Genomic DNA, 15,034 nt, shown 5'->3' on the forward strand with positions numbered 1-15,034 from the left:
TTATCTTGCACCGAGTGATCTCCAGCTCTGAAGATAGGTCAGTGGGAAAACATACAAAGTTGCCCAGCTTCGTTAAACTTAAATTCTAATGAGGAAAAAAGAAGTAATTAATCAGGGACTTTAAAACAGGAGTGTTGTGATATGACTTGGAATTCTAACTGCTTCCTGTGCTTGCTGTGTGGAGACTGGATTGAAAAATAGGGTGATGATAGGAGCTTAAATTCATATAGAATACGGCTAGCCTGTATTTTGAGGGCCCCTGAAATAAGAATGTATAGTAGTTCTCATTATTTCCTCAAGAAATCTCTGCAGTAGAGCTTTGGCCTTGGGAGGGAAGTACTGTAGTCACCAAGTGGTGAGGGTGGGAAGGTGAATTTGCAAATACCATTTGGAATGAGTTCACTTTAAAGGTAAAGCTGGCAGGATTTTCATACATGTCAGATCTGAAAAAATGTGTGTGCGTGTGTGTGTGTGTGTTATAGAGAGAGAGAAAGAGAGAGTGAAAACCAGACAGATACCGAGAGAGAACGACAGAGCTGCAGTGACAGAGAGAATTAAAAGTGGACACCACGAATATTGAGCTCAGAAACTGTAAAATGGGAGGTGCCATTAAACAGAATGGGGAAGAGCAAGTCTGAGGAGTATCAGTGGCTCCATGTGGACTTATTGATTTTGACATTCCTAACAGATGTCCAAATGGAGAAGTCAGACAGTGTTGTGCGTAGTCTAGTGTTAAGGTATCAAAGAAAATATCAGGAAATGAATGACACAAAAATTAGTAAGAAAGCAAAGATAAGAAACATTAGTCAAAGTCCTGAGTCCAGTGGTTATCTAACACCCAAAAAGTAGTAGGCTGGGTGCGGTGGCTCATGCCTGGAATCCCAGCACTTTGGAAGGCCAAGGCGGGCAGATCTCCTGAGGTCGGGAGTTCAAGGCCAGCCTGACCAATATAGAGAAACCCTATCTCTACTAAAAATACAAAATTAGCCAGGTGTGGTGGCTCATGCCTGTAATATCAGCTACTCAGGAGGCTGAGGCGGGAGAATCGTTGAAGCAGGGAGGTGGAGGGTGTGGTGAGCCGAGATTGCATCATTGAACTCCAGCCTGGGAAACAAGAGCAAAACTTCATCTCAGAAAGAAAAAAAAAGTGATAAAGAGGAGAAGAAACCAGCAAAAAAGTACTAGGGGTAATTATCAAAAATGTCAAAGGGAAAGTAGGTTAAGTGTTCTGGAATTCTCTCAAAGAAAGTTTTGAAAAAAGAGGGAGGAAGAGATCAACTGCTTTCAATGCTGCTGATACATAAATTAAGACAAAGGCTGAGGAATTATGCTTCAATTCATCATTTAACGATATGGATATTGTTTGTGCTTTGATAAGAGCAATTTTCTTGGAGCGAGTAGGTGAGAAACCATATTGGAGTGGTTTCTCAAAGGAATGCCTGATCTCTGGATTCTTAAGGAAACTTTTTATTGAACAGTGGAGGCACAAATTGGATTTGTTTTAATTCCGGGGTCGGGACACACTCTAAACACGTGCCTCTGCATGCCTTGCTTATTACAGCTAGGTATCCTAGTATCTTTCAATAACAGAATAATCACCTGAAAAACCCACACCCATTTAATGGACACGCTTTACAAAGACTGATACTAGAAGTTGTTGGAGAGGATGTGGTTCCACGTAATATCTTATGAGTCACTGATGGGCAAGTAAGCTGGTAAAATGTCTTTGGAAAACTCACTATACCTGTTATACTAAAACATTCAGATACCAAACACCAGAAATTCCATATTGTAATATATTTCTATGAGAAAAAACAAGAGCCCTGTATTAAAATATAGATTATTATTAAAAATAATTACACTGGGTTTCCTGATTTTTTTATTAGCAAGTCAGTCTCTGCCTGATTTCAATAGTACAACCTCTATCTAATATATATATAGTGTTTTTAATCAACCACTAAGAGAAAGTATTATATTTTATATCAATTCTACATTCAGTGCTGAAACCAGCATTTTGTAGATTCCAGAGATTTGTTGAATAAATAATGAATAACTTAAATAAGTTAATATTTATAGTATCCATATACAAATAATACATCATCTCAGAATACAATAATAACATTTGTTATGCAGAAAATGATTTCAATCTCAGTTAAAAATATTTTGGGCTTAGGAGTTACTGTCATATATGGATGCTCACATTGTTTTCTTTATACGAAAATGTTTGTAGTTAATGTACGTTTTTGGTACTTAAGCCTTTTGCTCTTGCTGCCATAGCAAATAGTGTGCCTATTAAGAACAAGAACCAGAGGTTTACTTCATCTTAACAGATTTCTTAATAAAATACATGCCATACTGTTTGGTTTAGTACATAAGCAAAGAGCCATTCACTCCACCATTGCTACCTGTCTCTCCTCTAATATGGCTCCTGAAGATGTTACCGATAGCAGAGGACTTTGTGTTCAACCTAAGCACTTTATAGCCCTTTCATTTTCAACTAGGTATGAGATAAAATAATTCAGCACCAAGAAAACAACACTTCTTAAATAATGACCCTTTTTTTGAGCCTGTTTCACATTATGCAGCAAGACAGAGTACACTTCTCTTTCCCAGCAAATCAGTGTTGGCACTACACCCTCTATACTCTGAAAACTTGTATTATTGGCTTTCTTAGAAACACAATTTGAGCTTATAATTTAGATGTCATCAAATAATGTACAAACATATGCTACTTCCTTCCCCTTCGCTTCTCTTCTCTTCTCTTCTCTTCTTATCAGATAATTGTCAGTTTTCTTTTCTCTCCAACCCCTTTCCTCCGACTACTTGATTTTTAAAAGACTTTCTGCACATTTCCAATCTTAGTATTGTAGAGACAAAATGTGTGGTCAAACTGCATATATAGGAAGAGCTGAATTATATGCAAGCATTTTTAAATAAACAATTCCTCCTCAGTTTTCTGTGATTATTTCATATAATCAAATGTCTTCCAGATACACATCCCAAACGAGTGGTTGTCAAGCTCTGCTTTGTGGTCTAATTTCATCAGAATTATCCAAAATTCTTATGATAAATACAGATAAATTGACATAACTCCAGATTTCTGAAATCAACATTTCCAGAACCCAGGAATATGCATTGAAAAAATGTATTCCTCAGATGATGCTGACATGATACGGGATCCGAGTTTACAATGCAAGGAAAATTACCTTCCTTGCCCTTCAGCTGACCCTTGTATCCAGAGCTCCTCTTCCCCTTTCGTATTCTGCCCTCTCTCCTTCTGCACCTTCCTCCTTTCCTCCCTCCAATTCTGCTCATCCAGATCCCAAGCCCTCCCCCACGGATTCCCTAAACCTCCAAATGGTCAGTTGCCACTAAAGTTCCCTCTGTCTCATGAACAAGTTATGTGGGCAAATGTAAAATTTAAGCTTGGACCAAGCTGACTCAAGAGCGGCAATTACAAATTTCCCTAAACCCAGAGGGGACCAGCAAACACTTGTAGAAGATTAGAGATTTCCTGTGAGTGCAAAGGGCTCAGAGTGCCCCGATGCTGTAGACCAAATCTTACTGTCCCCTCCAATTCATGTGTTAAAATCTAATTCCCTATGTGATGGGATTTGGAGGTGAGGCCTTGGAAGGTGATTAAGTGATGAAAGCAGAGAACCCGTGAATGGGATCAGTGTCGCTATCAAAGGGACGGCTGAGAACTCCTCATCCCTTCTGTCATGTGAGGACACAGTACAAAGATGGCCGTCTATGAACCAGGAAGGAAGCCCTCATCAGACACAAAATGTGCTGACCACTCACTGCTGACTCCAGTGAGTCAGAGGAGCGCAGGCCACATACCTGGGTCTATGCCTCCATGCCTCCCACAGTGCCCAGGGCTGAGAGCAGAGTGGCAGCTGCTGACTGGGGCTGTGCTGGCCACCCGCTCTCTTCTACCTCTTGCTCAAGCCATGCTTTCAGCCCCAGGGCTGAGGCCAGTGGCTAGAGCAGGTGCCATGATGTCAGGCAGCTCCTTAATGGGCTGGTCCTTGGCAGGACCAGGGCAGGGGCAGGAGGGCTCTGCAGCTGCCTCTAGCTCCAGTTCTGTCCCTGAAGGGGGTTCTTCCTCTAGTGCTGGCACTGGCTCATCAGCTGGTGCTGGAAGGTCCTGGATTGCTGCACATTGAGCAGGAGATGAAAAAGAAGAAAGAGTCACCAATGTCAGTCACTTTCCACTGGAATTTCCACACACAGAATCAGCCTCACTGAATTAAAGGAATTCCAGTCCAAAAACACTGCCCCCACAAAGTCTCCAAAACTACAGGCCCCCTTCACCATGTGCCTGTGCCTGGAGGAACTCCAGAGGCTCCAGCTGGCCAAGGACAATGCACAGATGTGGCCCGGATGGGATCACCAGTGAGGCCTGGCCTCGTAGGGTCTGCCCAGGGCTGTCCTGTGGTACCTGGGGGCGCCTTCGGCCAGAGGTGCCTGGGGTGAGGAATGAGCCTGCATCGGCATCATGGGAAAAGGCTGTCACTCTGGGCCCTCCTGAAGCAGGAGCCTCAAGATGTGCGGATGCAGCATGAGAACATCTTGCTCTCCTGAGCATCTCCCACCAAGGGAACTGGCTGCGGGACTGTCTCTAGGATGTGGGTGCCTGGTTACCAGAATTCTAAGTTCTGTGAGGGTATATCACCAAGGAAGTGAAGTCACTTCTTTAAGGTTCCGTATCCTCAGCCCCTTCCTTCCATAAGACCTACTCAGAACCCCCTGGGCTGCTGGCTGCTCACCCTCCCCCCAGGTCAGCTCCTTACCTGTACACAGGTAAGTTCACCCAGGGCCTGCTTGTACACCTGCTCCTGATGTGCACCTGGGACCTAGGAATCCACTTAGGGCCTGTGATCCAACAGGGGACTAATGTTGTTCAAAAGTAATTTTTATTATTCCTACAGGAAAGAAAAGGCCTTCTAGCAATAAGAAGCACAGTTTCACATCAAAAACATAAAAATGATCAAAATCTTGGAGAAGAAATGTATCAATTTTAATCACTGAAATGTTAACTTCTGATAAATATTTAAGTTTATAAGGAAAAATAAAACCATGCTGATAAAACCACAGTTGTAGGGAATGCTATAGAGTTTCTCCTTTGTGGTTGGAACACAGAAAGGTCCCACCTAGTTATGCTCATAATTTTCTACCTTAATCTTCTTGTTCTTATGATTAATGGAAAAAATACCATGACAATGATGGTGATGATGGTTGAAGCACACACTGAGGTTTAGTGACAGAAACATCAGGTGCTCCCAGTTACAGTGCAGCTGTTCTTATTGGGGTGGGAAAATCAATCTTGTGTTCAGTATACACGGGAAGCAGGAGTACATGTGGATATGATCACATTTCACTGGACTTATATTTTAAACAGAAGATCTACAGTTTATCCTGCACTCTCCATTCTGTGATCAAAAACCATGGAAGAGAAGAGCATTTCAACCTGAGACTCAGTTACTAGAATTGCACTTGCCCCACCTCCCTGCAACCATATATGTCACCTCTCTGTGCTGAGCCAGAGGGGTTCACATATGGCACAGACTGAGGCTAGACTCCATAGTTTTCAACCTCCCAGGTGTCAGGTGTCCTGGGGTCACCTGGAGGAAGGAAGCTCCTGGGTTCCCTCTTCTTGACCAGCAGGGGGCAGCAGAGCTGCAGCTAGAAGATCTGGGGCTGCCCAGGAGGAGCCTAAGAGGGAGGCCAGCCCTGAAGGCTCAAGAGGTGTTTGAGGATCAGTCCTGGGTCTGGAAGCCCGATAAAGTGCATCCTATCCCCTCGGGCTGCAGTCACCCCATCCTGAGTGCTAGATTTACACAGCGTTCACCCAGGACACTGACAGGAGATGGGGAACATGAGGGCCTCACCTGGGAAATGCAGCTGGAGGCACCTGGGCCCGCTGTCAGCATGGGCAGCTCCCACAGGGCTGGGATTCCCTGGGAGATGCCCCGCGGTCGAGGTGCTCTAGGAGGGGAACACAGTGTGAGGAGATGGGGCTCCCAGGGCGTGAGTCCTTCACCCAGGATGGCTACCTGCCACTCTCAGGGTCTTGTCCCTCTCTGTTCAGCAACGTTCTGAGGAGCTGAGCCCTCAATCCTGGGCACTTCAAGAGACACCCCACCCCCTTCTTCCTCTGCCTTTCCTTCCAGTTCCAGGCACGCTCTGGCTCTGGGGGCAGCTTCTGTGCTCAGGGGAGTCTCAGGTGGGTGGGGTGGTGCATTCAGGGCCCTGGTTCCTGGATGGGGCATCCCCAGCCTCCTTGAGGAGATGCTCTCCACAGGGAAGGGGATTCTCAACTGCCTCAGGCCACAGCTCTGGCCACCAGGTGGTCTTTGGCTCATTGACAGGATACACCTCATTGCAGGGACCAGGGACCACCCATCCTACGGAGCCCACACCCTATGCAAAGGTTGTGTCCCTGGGATGCTCACAGAGACCATGGGGTTTAAAGTTGAATTTCCCATAAATATTTCATGTAAACTTGTAAAAAGCACCAGAAAATCACATTGGATAGAGAATCATGGTGCTTTTTACCAGTATACATAAATTATTGAAGGGAAAAATAAATAAACAATGGCAGAGCTGAGGATGACAATGGTTGGTCTACTGTGGGGATGGTAATGGCCTAGAAGGATCAGCACCATGGGTGAAATGAGACCAGACATCCTGATAACTCCACATGGGTGAGGGGTTTCATAAATGACTCAACTATTCTCACTGAAATAGTTAACTAGTGTCCTAATGACACAATCCATCATTTAGAGGAAATTGCCAAGATTGGACATTTACTCCAGCCAGGAAGACTGTGGACAAATTCATGAGCAGGGCTGGCCCAGTTCACCTGGATCTGAGACCCCCTGGATCTGAGTCCCTCCAGCCCTCCAGGAAGACTCTGAAGAGGGGGTGTCAAGAGTGGATTACGAATTAGGTGACCAGGATGTACTGGGGTTTGGGGACTCAGTTGTGACTTAGGGAAATGGGGCCTGATTGAATCATCAGACAGAGTTGGTCTCTGGATTTCCATAGGTCATGACGAGCCAGTCCTTGGCCTGAATATCCTGGATCAGTCCCCAGAACTGCCCAGCTCAGGACGTGCCATTCTCTACAGAAAAACCAGTGTAGTGGACACTGTGGGATCTGCCCAGATTCTTCTTCTGAACTCACCCACACAGCACTCATGGGAGCTTGTGGCAGCTGAGAGCTGTGCCTTCACTGGGAAGTGTGGCTCAGCGCAGAAAACTGCCTCCTCCAGGTTTATGTCCTTCCTCGGCGAGCTTAGGTTTCATGACTGCCCGAGGCCAAGATCTCAAAACTCTGTCTCAACATAGGAGGACCTAAAAATCCTTCCCGCTCCACAGCTCCCTGTAGCAAAGACTGAGGCCTCAGTGAGGGTCGGGGTCTCCTGCCCGGTGTTGCCTCCCTCACCTCCTGTCACATCCTCTGTGCATGCAATTTTCCATCTCAGAGTCTGTTTCCGGGGAACCCAAATTAAGATCACCAGCCATCCCCAACATGGGCCATGAGGGACCTCAGGAGACCACTGCACACTGGAAACCACCCGTTTATTCCTAAATTAGCACTGTGAGTATCCAAATGCCCAATAAGACCTGAGTGTTTCTTGCATTTGTATGGAATGGAAAGGGAGCCTGACTCGCCAGGTGCTCTGGGGTCTGAGGGAGAGTTGGGGTCAGAGCTCCCTGCAGGGAAATCCGGGGCAGGAGGAGAAGCCTCACCCCATGCAGGGACCACAGATGCACCCACAGGGTGAGCTGCAGGATGGACACTGCCTACCTCCACACTCCACATCCTGAGTAAAAAATCATTCTTTCCACCCCTCCTCCAGCCTATCAAAGTTGACACTTAAAAAGCCACCACACCCCACCCTTGTCAACAGGAAACCCATTCACATCTCCATCAGCCACACAATCTCCAAGATTCTTCAAAAAGTAATAACAATAGCCATGCAAAGTATATGATATATATCATAAATAATTGTACTTACATTATATATGAAAATGATACTCTTTTTGATATGCTAGGTAAATAAAATACATTATTTAAACTCATTGACTTCTTCTCTTTGTATTTATAACATGACAACTAGACAGTGGGATTCCCATGAGGCTCACATCATATTGTGATTGAACAAGGCTGGTCTGCAGGGCTTCAGGTTACAGGGGCTGTGGAGTGACCTGGTACAGGAAGCCCCGTCTCCTTCCATAGGACATCAGTGTGAACCCAGGGAGAGGCGCTGGTATGAGAGAGATGAGAACACAGGTGTGAACCACCTGCTTGTGCAGGGGACTGAGCCTTCACTTGGAGCCAAAGTTTTCTTTCCCAGGTTCAGTCCTCAACAAGAGGGCCTTCTGGACTTCTTTTTGTTTTCAGGCTTGTGCCCCTTCAGGTTTGGGGCTGTCTGGATCCCAGGCAGGGGACACGGAGGAAATCCAGGAGTCTCACACTGACTGTTCTATTTCATCTGCTGGGGCCATCCCAAACTGCTGTGTACCATTTCCTTTCCTGGTGCTCAAACAGCTGCTCCATGCCCTTGTCATGGTTTCAGAGATGAATCTAGGTGGGAAGACAGGACAGTGTATGTTATAATATTTAAATGGAAGCTGAATCCATTAATATTTATTTTAATATGAAACATTAAAAGAATTTTGTCATAAGCAATGAGGAAAGAGGAAAAGATATTCAAGTTATTTTGAGGAAAAAATAAAAATGTATTTATCAAATGTCTGTGTGTCTTCAGTGTCGCAGGGTTGAGAGCAGCCAGCTTTAGGTTGCCCTGAGGATGTGCTCAGATGGGAAAAAGCGAGAAAGCAGGAAACGCATCTCTGTGACCTGACAGATAAATCACAGTAATGGAAATAAATCTTTCAATAAATCAAACATTCACAATAAATATCACTCTGATGCACACAGAAAGGCCTGGTAACAAACTTTCCCTTTGACCTGCCGGCTCATATCCCCATGGATCACCTGTGTGCAGAGTGGACTCTCTGGTCCCCATTTCTCAGGCTGAGAACTAGAGGCTGGGAAGGACAGGTGGCCTGCTCATGAGTGGGAAGGGTAGGATTGGGAGCAGCAGACTCGGGCTCAGGACTCTGGCCCTGGTCAGTGCTCCTTGTTCCCTCCACAGGGTCCCTCCCACATGTGCCCGTGCGGATGTGGGTGCACTGCCTGGGGTGGCTGATGTGCTCCAGGGATTCAATGCGGCAGATGCTTCAGCACCAAAGGTAGGGAGTAGGGATGGGACGAGGCTGCAGCTGTGGAGACCAGGGACCAATGATGCCCAGCAGAGGTTTCCACGGGGTGGGCAGCCCCATTTCCTGACAGTAGAGACAGCCTGGAGGTGGGTGCCAAGCAGAGGGCACTGTGCCATGTGCCCAGGCCTGGAGGGCCACAGAGACACAGGTGCCACACAGCAGAGACACTGAGAGCCAGGAGCTCACTCAGGTAAGGGATGTCAGCAGATTTTCTCTCCTGAGCAAATCAGGTACAAAAAAATTAAGATCCTGCCATCAGAATAGACAAACAGGGACTTTAATCTCCTCGGCTGAGCCCAGCTGTCCAGGGAAGCAGAAGTCTCTAAGCCCAGGCCCAGGTGAGGGTGGAGTGAGGAGAGGAGCTCAGGGTACAGATTTGCATAAAGGCCCCGCCCTCCTCTGAGGCAGAGGGGATAAGACAGGGCTGGGGTCAGGCCCAGTGCTGGGGTCTCAGGAGGCAGCTCTCTCGGAATATCTCCACCATGGCCTGGGCTCTGCTCCTCCTCACCCTCCTCACTCAGGGCACAGGTGAGGCCTCCAGGGAAAGGGCCACAGCGGTCTCTGGGCTGATCCTTAACTCCTGCTCCTCAGGCTCACCTGGGCCCAGCACTGACTTACTAAAGTGTGTTTCTTCCTTTTTCCAGGGTCCTGGGCTCAGTCTGCCCTGACTCAGCCTCCCTCCGTGTCCGGGTCTCCTGGACAGTCAGTCACCATCTCCTGCACTGGAACCAGCAGTGACATTGGTGGTTATAACCGTGCCTCCTGGTACCAGCAGCACCCAGGCAAAGCCCCCAAACTCATGATTTATGAGGTCAGTAAGCGGCCCTCAGGGGTTTCTAATCGCTTCTCTGGCTCCAAGTCTGGCAACACAGCCTCCCTGACCATCTCTGGGCTCCAGGCTGAGGACGAGGCTGATTATTACTGCAGCTCATATACAAGCAGCAGCACTTTCCACAGTGGTCCAAGTTCCTGGGGGAACTGAGACCAAAACCTGCCCTGGGCTCTCAGGTCCCCTCCTTGCTCTGAAAATGCTTTCTCACCCGGTGCAAGCGGCTTCCTGCAGTGCGGCCTTGAGAATTCTTCTCTCTCAGCTCCTTCCCTTTCCACCATGAATTCCAAAAGGAAACCCGCTCTGTGGTTTCTCATCTAGGACAGGGACAGCTTCCTGATGCTTGTGTGCTGTGGTCCCTGAATGTGCAACTCTTCCCAGCTCCTCAAATGCAGGGACAGTGACAAGGAGCTGCCTGATTGATGCAGTCACTGCTTTTTTCAGGGATGTCTTCACCCTACATGCATCATCATCCCCTACACTGTGGGTAGAATTTTAGCAACTACAGTCTAATGGTTATCGCCACAACTTTGATCTTAAATAACAGTGCAGCGAACATCCCTACGCAGCCTCCTTTGAGTTCCTGTGTGAATATGACCATAGGATTCATTTCTAAAAGTGAAATTGCGGGTCAGAAAGATTGTGTGTTTGTAATTTTCACCCATTGTTGTCAGATTCCCCTCCAGAGGAATTGTACCAATTTTCAATGCCAGCTGGAAGTACTTGTTCAGAGTACACTGTTGAAAGTGGAAATTTTTGCCAACTTATCACAGAAAAATGGTACCTTGTTACGTTTTATTTTTGAGTCTCCTGTTCTGCTTACATTTGGGCCTTTTCAGAAATAGTTCAGTACTTTTTCTTTTTTCAGGATTTGGTAAACTTTATAAAAAATATCCAGATAAGGAGAATTTTAGTATTTGTGGGCAGGCACAGTGGCTCACACCTGTAATCCGAAGCACTTTGAAAGAGTAAGACAGGTGAATTGTTTGTTCCCAGGAGTTTGAGATTAGTCTGGGCCACACAGCAAACCCTCATCTCTATTAAATTAATGCAAATAAAAATAAATTTAAAAAAGAATTATTTTAGTCTTTGTGGCCCAAGAATCAACTTCAGGGATATTCCATAGGTACTTATAGCATCATTTACAATGTAACCATTTAAAATGATAAAAATCCCTGTTATCTCTGGGCCATGCAAAAACAGTTGTCAGGCCAGGAATGGCCACAGGATGTGGTTGAACGGTGCCTGGTTTGCAGAGTTATCTGAATGTTGAAAATTCCACCAGCATGTGATCTAGGTGGGGATCTCTCTGTGAGTGTCACTGTATTTCACCTCCTGTATACGGCTGAGGTCTTTCCTTGGATAAGAACATGCTCACATCATCTATTTGATGGGCTCATGGGTTTGCCCAAGACAACCCTGTGTCACAGTCACATAACTTTTATCTGCATTGCTTGTTCTGAGTTTTGGGAGAGCTTTAATATATCAGGAATAGACTCCTCCTAAGGGAAAAGTCTTAGGGATATGGATGGGCAAGGGGTCAAGAAAGCTTCTACCAAAGCTGGAATATCCAGGGCAGGCTCAGAGGGAAGGGTCCTGATATCAGCATTTGACTGAAGCCAAAACCAGAAGAGAACATGGACGTTCTGAGAATAGTAAGTAAATAAACAGTTTAAATTTTAAATGTATTGAATATTCTTATATTCCATGAAAATTCTAGAACAGAATTTAACAATGGGATAAGGAAGAGAGCTTGAGATGTTAAACTATAAAGACCACAAGGCAAGTTGCCAGGAAAAGAACAGGACCTTTTTAGTGGAAATAGATTTCTGCTGCAAATTACCTTTCCTATGAAATTGGTTTTTAGGTATAAGGAAACATCCCATGGAACATTCTTCTTTCCTACAGTCAAGATCACCCTCACCCCACAAGGGAACCTCAATATCAAATAGAAAAAATAATGCACTTTGTATAACCATTAGGAGAGTCTTTATTTGCACAATCAAAATGAGGATGCTTAATGGTAACATTGGAAATAGTAGTTTAATATGCATAAGTGATGAATTTCTTTTGACTATACCATTTCTGTCTGTGATTTATCTTTCTTAATAGGGACATACTCTGTTCTTAAAACAATTTAACTTGTATCTTTTGTTCTATTATCTGTATCAGCTCTGTTTTTTTTTCCAAACACTGGCAAAGTTATTCCACGGTTAATGATTATTAAATTCAATTTATGGATATTTAGATTATTTAAATTATTTCAAGAGTGGACAGATGTGATTTCCCCACATATACCTCACAGATGTTGCTGATGCTGACTTGTTCATCTCTTCCAACCTCTGCAAACAAAGTGGGAAATTGGATTTTTCTGAACACCCAGATGACAACGGGAGAGGAGGTGAAACCCCCCTAAAGCTGTTATCCTTTAAACCCTCATGGTGAATCTCCCATCCACACTTGAGTTGGATGATATGTAAATGAGAGTTTGGTCTTAGAGTTGGTGCTGAGTTAGTTCAGGATTTGGGTTGTTGGGATGGAGTGAATGTGCTTTACAAGTCAAAAACTATGAGTTTTTGGGTCCGTAGATTGGAGAGCTCTTGGCTGAATTGTGTCCCCCAGAATTATACAATGAAGTTCTAATGCACAGTGTGTGACTGAGTTTGGAGACAGCCTTTACAGAGGTGATTAAGTGGAAATGAGGTCATGAGGGTGGGTTCTTCTCCAATCTGACTGGTGTTCTCCTGAGAAGAGAAAATTTGCACACATAGAAATGAGACACTAGAGATGAGCATGCGGAGGAAAAACCATGTGATGGCACAGCAAGGAGGTAGCGACCTGCAAGCCAAGGAGAGAGGTCTCAGGCAAAACCAAACCCACCAACACCTTTATCTTGACTCCCTAGCTTCAGAACTGTGAGAAAATAAGTGTCTGCTCTTTAGGCCAGCAGGTCTTTGGTATCTCATTAAGGTAGCACTAGCAAATGAAAACAAAAGGGACCCCAAAGACCTTGGGTGCCAGAGAAGGAGGAGATGGAGGACGGTGCAGGAGGTGGGGCAGGGAGGGGCTGGAAGTTCAGGCTCTGAGGTGCATCTCTTGGGTGCAATCCTGACTCCACTCACTGCTGTCTGGGGACTTGGGGAAGAATCATTAACCTCCCAATATTAATTCCATAATAAAGATTGAGTCTTGAGCATAGGGCTGCTCATCCTCCTATTCTATATGATGCAAATCTTCTTGAGGTCATGCTTGTAAAATACTCAGCAATGTATCTGGCATACACTATAGCCTCAGAAGTGGTTATTCTGAATTTTCTAGTGATACATAGAGAATGGCATTGTTCCTGTGGGCAGAGGAGGCACTGTGGACCTTGGTTTGAGGACTCAGAAAGACACCAAGTCCCCTGGTAGTGCTCAAGTGTGAAGAGCATCACAGATGCTTCCTCCCAGGCCCCTTCTATTGGGTAAAATTTACTCTCCACTCCTGACACCCACCTGGTCCTTCTTCTGACCTTAGCAAATTGTCAGTGTGAAGGGCGAAGGCTCAGGGCTCAGATGGGAGCTGGGACAGGAACACTGGGGAATGCGGAGTAGATTTGCATTCACTGCTCATCAGGGAGCCCACCCAACAAGGATACAAGAATAAAAGAAGTAGATTTGCATGAAGAGCCTCTCCTTCCTATGATAAGAGAGGGCTGAAGGTCCCTCCCCGCTGTGGGCTCAGAGACAGAGCTCTGGAGCATCTCCACCGTGGCCTGGACCCCTCCTCTGCTCACCCTCCTCACTCTCTGAACTGCCTCCCAGGGCTCAGCCCCCAAAGGACCAGAGATCAGCCTGGACCTGAGCTTCAGCTCAGCACAGGGAGTGATGGAGAGTGTGGGGTCTGGGAATGACCCTTATCCTCATAATTACCTCTCCTGTCCTCTCTTGTAGGCTCTGTGGCCTCCCGTAACCTGACTCCAGAGCCAGCAGTGTCTGTGGAGAGTCAGCAAGGGTAACCTGCCAGGGAGAAAACCTAAGAAGCCATGGTGCAAACTGGTACCAGCAGAACCCTGCCAGATGCCTGTGCAGGTCATACATGGTAACAACAACCAGCCCTCAGGGATCCCAGACCGATTCTCTGGCTCCAAGTCAGGAACACAGCCACCCTGACCATCACTGGGGCTCAGGTTGAACATGAAGCTGACTATTACCGTCACTCATGGGACAACAGTGGTACTCATCTCACAGGGACACAGAGAGATTGGAAAGTGAGATCTAAAGACCTTCACTGTCTGTATCACCCTCTTTCTCCAGCCATAGCAGGACTGAGCAGGGCTGGCCCGGGTCGCCTGGATCGAAGTCCTCCAGGCTGCCCTTCCCTCCAGCCCTCCCAGCAGACTGCAGAGAGTAGGTCAGGATAGGATTTGGGGCTGGCAGAACCAGGCTGTCCTGCTGTTATTTGGAATGGATGTACCTTGTCTCAAGATGACCTGAGTGGAAGGACAGTAAGAGGGAGACAGCTACTGAGTGTTCATGGTCCCTGAATTTCCTCCTGTGTGTTGACCGAACCCAAGACAGTGCCTCTACTCTGTGGCCCAAATACCCTGGATTATTTCTCTGAACTGCCCATGTTTAACTGAGACCCTCAAGCCCCAGCTTTGTGCATCCTGATGTTCTGAACATGGAAGCCTTTCATAGTGTGCACTGTGACATCCTTCAGATTCCCTTTTCAGGACTTATGCACCCACCATCCACCCAGGGCTGCAGGGAGGCCCTGGCTTCTCACAGCTCTTTCCCACCAGAAAATGCCATGCAGTACAGAGAATAGCTTTGCTCAAAGAATTGCCCATTTCAAAATGTGTTTCATGGGCAGTGACTCCCTGATGCCTTAATCTGAAAGTCATGCTTTAATTTAAGACCCTGAA

The 15,034-nt window shown here is 46.2% G+C and overlaps 1 gene segment (V, D, J or C); it reads left to right on the forward strand.

The window, feature by feature from the left end:
• The first annotated feature begins 9,749 nt into the window (after window positions 1-9,749).
• LOC115931975 (immunoglobulin lambda variable 2-8-like) lies at window positions 9,750-14,368 on the forward strand. The segment is given in 4 exon segments: window positions 9,750-9,827; window positions 9,944-10,110; window positions 12,434-12,529; window positions 14,061-14,368. Coding segments are annotated over 4 exon segments (333 nt in total).
• The last annotated feature ends 666 nt before the right edge of the window (window positions 14,369-15,034 follow it).

This window comes from Gorilla gorilla, chromosome 23 (genome assembly GCF_029281585.2).
Source record: "Gorilla gorilla gorilla isolate KB3781 chromosome 23, NHGRI_mGorGor1-v2.1_pri, whole genome shotgun sequence".
Taxonomy (NCBI): Eukaryota; Metazoa; Chordata; class Mammalia; order Primates; family Hominidae; genus Gorilla; species Gorilla gorilla.